The sequence below is a fragment of the Thamnophis elegans genome, chromosome 6 (genome assembly GCF_009769535.1).
Source record: "Thamnophis elegans isolate rThaEle1 chromosome 6, rThaEle1.pri, whole genome shotgun sequence".
Classification (NCBI taxonomy): domain Eukaryota; kingdom Metazoa; phylum Chordata; class Lepidosauria; order Squamata; family Colubridae; genus Thamnophis; species Thamnophis elegans.
In genome coordinates, this window is record NC_045546.1 from 43,454,186 (window position 1) to 43,460,185 (window position 6,000).

At 31.9% G+C, this 6,000-nt stretch overlaps 1 protein-coding gene across 2 annotated transcripts in view; it reads left to right on the forward strand.

The window, feature by feature from the left end:
• The window catches only part of GBE1 (1,4-alpha-glucan branching enzyme 1), a 120,941-nt gene extending 115,551 nt beyond the window's left edge, over nt 1-5,390 (forward strand). For both annotated transcript variants that reach the window (XM_032219995.1, XM_032219996.1), the window contains one exon: nt 3,128-5,390. In XM_032219995.1, the coding sequence (XP_032075886.1) occupies nt 3,128-3,184 (57 nt within the window). In that variant the 3' untranslated portion in view covers nt 3,185-5,390. The remainder of the gene's footprint in view (nt 1-3,127) is intronic.
• The last annotated feature ends 610 nt before the right edge of the window (nt 5,391-6,000 follow it).

Genomic DNA, 6,000 nt, shown 5'->3' on the forward strand with positions numbered 1-6,000 from the left:
GGAGATTTTGCAGTATCCTTCCCCTGGAGAGAGGTGGGAATGGAGATTTTACAGCATTCCTCCTCTGCCTTGCCCATCAAGCTACACCCATAGAACCACTAGTAAAAAAAATTGAATTTCACCATTGAGTACAGGTATAGTTTGCACTTTTGTATATCTAGTAAAAACCACAAAACGTAGTGTACTGTGCATTCACATCTTATTCTCAATGGAGTGAAGAAATTCAACTTTATACTCTTACATATTTTCAAGCATGATATATATTTGCTTTTGCTCAATATGATATGACAACTTGACACATTCTCAATTAGCTGTTGTTTTATCAATTATGCAGCAATAATTGACATTTTTCTACAAAATGTATGTTGTAGTTTAAACATCAATTAAAGTAGATATTTAGTCATGTTAAAATTCAAATTAAGTATGTTCCAGAATAAATGTTAGCAAATATATTTATGTTGATATTCCATTAATGCTACTTGAATCTGCATTCAATTAAACTGATGTGGCAGGCATATTGGATGTTCTTAAACGGGCATGATGAGGATGGCTGAGTCAGAGTTTCACTGACCTTGCAGTAGCAAATCTGTTTCTTTTAGGATGCAATGGTGCATCTACTAATATTGATGCACTTCTGAATTTAACACCATGTTTACTCTTTCAACAATGTTAAAGAATTTTTTCCCTTTTTTCATGTATTATTTGTAGCTTTCCTTCTTTTTCCATATTATGTATCTTTCTTTTTTTTAATTTGGTATTTATTCAATTAAACTCATGTGGAATAGAAAAGTAGTCTGCATTTAAATGGAACAAGTTCTTGAGAATGGAAGACAATATCCACATAACCATAAAACGTGGATTAAAATATTCTAGGAAAAATCCTAATAACAATAAGATGACTGTACTAAAGAAGATTTCAATGATTTTTTTCAAAAATTTGGAGCTTGGAGACAACTCATATCCTTTCATTATTGCTTAATTATATTAAAAGAAGGAAATGTAGTCACTGAAATCTCATTGCCTATCAAAGACCTATTTGGGGGTTAGCATTTTAGAAGAAAGCAAAGGTTAATTCTATAACCCTTTCAAGTTTTTTTATTTTCCCATAACAATTCTTAAGCAAACCATTTTAAAATATTCCTATTTTTAGTGGTAAGGTGAGAAAGAAAGAAATCACTTATGGCTTTTTGGTTAATTATATTTTAGTATAATATAAGGATAATTTCCAAAAACGTAAAAAATAAGTCAAAGATATGAAAAAATTCCATTCCAACCAACTCATATTTTGGTTGGCTCTGCAGCCCTCTAGCAGAATAGAAAAGGAAAGAATTTATCTTTAATCCATTCTGGTTAATGGGATGGATAGTCCCCAAATTGTGAGGGGAGCATTTGCAACCCTTTCTGCTGGAAAAAAGGTAAGGATAAAAATCAAGAATTATCTGCAGAAAAACTTTGTAAAATCAAGGCAGGCAAAGAGAAAAGCCTCCTTTTGTTTTCAAAATCTTTGCCCTCGAGCTGCTTTCAGAGTCTTTGGAAAGAAAGAAAAAACCTGCTGTGGAAAGTGAAATAGTGTTAGTGGTTAATAATGGCAGGAAAATCCAATCCAATTTGCTCCTTCAAATGCTAACATATAATATAATCCAAGTTTCTCTACAAATGGGGAAAAAAGTGGAATTTTTTCAAAAAGTTATTATATACAAGGGATATAAATAAGACATTCAGCTGATGTGAAGACAAATGAAAATTTATTTTTACTTATGGATATATTAACATGTTTGTTTTCTTAATATTGTTTTAAGTATTTTTAAAAGTATTATCAAAAAGTACAGTATTTTCTAGTGTATGTGGATTCCATATAGAATAAGAAGGCAGAAAGAATAATAGTTGGGATTACAGAAGGGGTGAAGAACCCATGTTCATTTAGCTATTGCTAAGGTTTTTTTTTAAAGAAAAACCATCAACCTGGACCACATTCTTTGGCAGTGACAATTTTTCATTAACAGGTTGCCTGTCCTTCATTAATAATTGTCTATTACTTATTTCTCATTAATTTTGAACATGAAATTTTCTCCACTGAACTATTTGGAGTATCAGTAAATATATGGTTTTGTTTGCTAAAATATTTGCAAATAAACCCCTTATCACATATTTTGCAATAACCAACTATCATTAACAATTTCCTTTACTTTTTATTTTCTTTTTCTGTAAAGTTCAGAGTACACAATTTTAGGCGTATGTCAAATGTCCTCTCCTGCTGAGCAGATTTGTAGAAGTTATTTATCACAGAAACCTTAGAGAAAAACACTCTGATCACTGACAAATAGCTATGATCCATTGGACATGTTATAGTCCTTATTCAGTGAAAAATTATCTTTGTCCCTCCCCCCCTCCTCAGTTGCACTCTGCAGTCTGTAAACATATCATAGATTTTTAAAAAATAACTCAGAAGATGATCTGTAAAAGGAAAGTTATAAAATCCACTGTTACAAATTTATTTTTTCCTTACCTAAAAATGATTTCAGATTCAGAGTTTCTCTGTGAAAGAATAAAAGAACATTAATCATAATGTTGAAACAACATCATTACCATTGTTCAACAAATTTGTTGAATATATATGAGTGAGACCCATTTCAGCCTTCTGACTTGCAGGTTACTAAATGCTTTACTATATCTTCTGCTGTATTTATTTCCACTGAATGACATCTCAGGCAGAATACAAATTCAACTCATGATACAATGGTGATCAAATTGAATAGTAAGAATTTGTCATTTACTAATACGCAATATGTTGGCCTGGATGTCTTCACAAACATTCAGACATGGATCAGTTTAAACCATATGTGTCCTCTAGTTCTAATTTCATTTAAATCTATTACCCAATTCATCATTAAGTAATAGGATATGAAGGATGCAAAATTTATTATTCTATTAATTACTTAGCCTTAAGACTAAATACAAATCCAGAATTTCACTCTATATCCATGCCATATTTAATAAGTGTTTGATTCTTCAGTTACATTAAGTAATCTAACGTTATAAGTAATTTATTTCATTTAGATTTATGTTTCCCATACCGCAAAGGTTTTTAATGGATCAATAATAAGACATTTTTTAATTCTCCCTTTAGGTATACATTCCAAGCAGAGTGGCAGTAGTGTTTCAAAACATGGATATTCAGATGTAAAAGCTTGCAACTTGGTTCCATTACTTCGAAGGCCAAGTCATATTTGATGATAATGGTATCCAAAATACTGGGTTTTTTTCTGCATAAAGGTGTGTTCATACTAAGAAATTCAAATGAGCATTTATTCATAATTACAAATATATTATAAAATGTTTATTCAAAGACATAATCATGGAAGAACAAATGCATTATGAACAATTGGTATTATAGAACTGGATTTCAATAACAGTTTGTTCTCACATAAAGATTGAAGTAATGTTACAAGACATGTTCAAAAATTGATTGCTGTATTTTCAGATTTTTTCTAACCACATATTTTTCTCATTAGCTCCCATTTTTATTAGAATTAAGTAGCCATGTGATGCACTAACACTGGATTCCAGACTTAGGTTATACTGTTTTTTCATATGATATATTATTACAAGGAAACATAGGGTTGTTTGTTAAAAACTAATAAACCATTTTCATGGAAGGACCCCACAATAAAGGAACATCATTGATAGTATGAGCTCATAGATTTAGGCCTGTCAAAATATAAAATTATGCAGTGTCTTTTAATATGTGCCTATTTAAAAAAATTGTTACAAAATAAAGATATTAATTTATGAATTCTGTGTAGAGTGTTAGCACTCATTCATTATTTATTGGCCAAGTGTGATTGGACATACAAGGAATTTGTTTCTGGTGCATAAGTTCTCATTGTACATACAAGCAACAAGTGATAAATCATGATCGTAATAATAAAATACAATCATTATAAATATAAGATACAAACTCAATGATAGGCAAAGTATACTAAATAAGCAAACAACATAAATCATAATAGGATGCTAAATAAAGGCAATCAACATAAATCATGAGACACAAACAACAAAATTATAGTCATAAGAAGCTAAGGAAATAGGTAATAGGAAAGATGAAAAGTTTAGAAGGATAATAGGAAATGCAACCCTACTTGATGATTTGACATCCTAGGCCAGTGGTGGGTTGCAGGCAGTACGCCCCGGTACGGGCATACCAGAGCCTGCCCGGAGCACCGGGTACCATTCCTGTACGGTGCTCCGGAGGGCCCACCCGGCCGCCCGAGCTCCTTACCTGTCCTTTAAGACTTTGGCACTTCTGCACACACGTGTACGGTACCTGTGCAATGCTCTGAGCAGATGGAGCATCGCAGAGGCGTCACAGGCAGGTATGACACATACACCACACACATCCATGTGGGTACTGGTTGGAACGGGATCCGGAACCCACCACTGTCCTAGGCATAAACAGTGTTGTGGGAATTAGTAGATTGATAGCAGGGGGGGACGACAATGTTTGTGTCTGGTTGATTTGGCCCTATCGTGTGATCATGAGCGAAGAAGTTGAAACAGTTTATGTCTAGGATGTGAAGGGGTCTGTAGATGTTTTCACAGCCCACCTTCTGGCTTATGCAGTATACAGGTCCTCAGTGGAAGGCAGGCTGATTGCAATTATTTTTTCTGCAGTCCTAACTATCTGTTGAAGTCTGTGTCTGTCTAGTTTGGTTGCTGTGCGAAATAAGACACTTATACAAAAGTAAACATTTAACTTTTATCTCAGTAAACATTTAAACTTTCCTAAAAATTTTACCACGTAGACATTTTAAAAAGTCCTAGCAGTTTCAAATGTATTTTCAATGAAATTATTTCATGTTAATTTGTGTTAAAGCCTGGCACTGTCATTGAGCTATCTGCATCATCAGTTTTGTTATGTTGCTGACTAGTTATGACTTAACATCTTTTGAAACCAAACAATGTCCGTTATCAGTGAACAATGGTAGATAATTCTTTTTATCAAATTAAAATTCATTTAATGGGTTACTTTTAAAAATAATAATACCAGTAGCAGGTATAAAGGGATTGAATTCTGAATTTCCAGAAGTGTAAAAATACCTTGTGTTAAAAGTTACATAAGTTTTGTTTTACAGTCATTTTTGATACGTAATTATCAAAAATATTCAAGACAGAATTTGTGAGTTATTATTTTGCTGGTTCTGTCAAGACCAGAACTAACTTTTCCTTATGATAGCTTCTCTAGATCAAGCTTCTTAGTATCATGTCTAGTTGGCATTCTCCACTTCAAAACTATCTGGAAACATTTAAATGCATATCCAAACCATTTGTTTTAGAAAAAATGAACAATAAAAATTGCAGATTGATTCCCACCAACCCTAAACTCTAGGTATTATTCATGTAAAAAGAAACAGTTTCATTATCCTGCCCACATATTTACACAAACACCATCAGACAAGAATATGTGAAAAGTTTGGGATAAACATTTCAAAAGCCTAGTGAATAATATTTCTCCTATTAATAGTGTTACTGGAATACAGAGGTTCAGTATATATAAATGCTATAGCACCTGATGTATTTAATTCTCTGAAAATAATAAATTATAAGGTTTAGGTTAATTACTTCTTCAACAGTTTCTGGAAGGAGATTCAGATAGTTATATAAAATATATAAAATTCAGATAAATCCTTCAAGTGATAAAATAAACAGTCCTATAAATACAGGTGCACTTTCATTAAATTTATACATTACACATAATATAATAAAAATGTTACTGTTTCTAGATTTGTATATGTGGTGTAAGGATATTGTTCATATCAACTTTTGTGTAAGAAAATAGTATGTGTAATGAAATGTTATAAAATGATGTGCAAATAAAGAAATGTAAAATTGGTGTTTGTGTATTTTGGTATTGTAAAGTAATTTATCTATGCCCATTAGAAGCTTTAATGAAAACTATTGGTTCAAACAGAAGAAATTTGGATTGCAGTTCTGTTAAATATT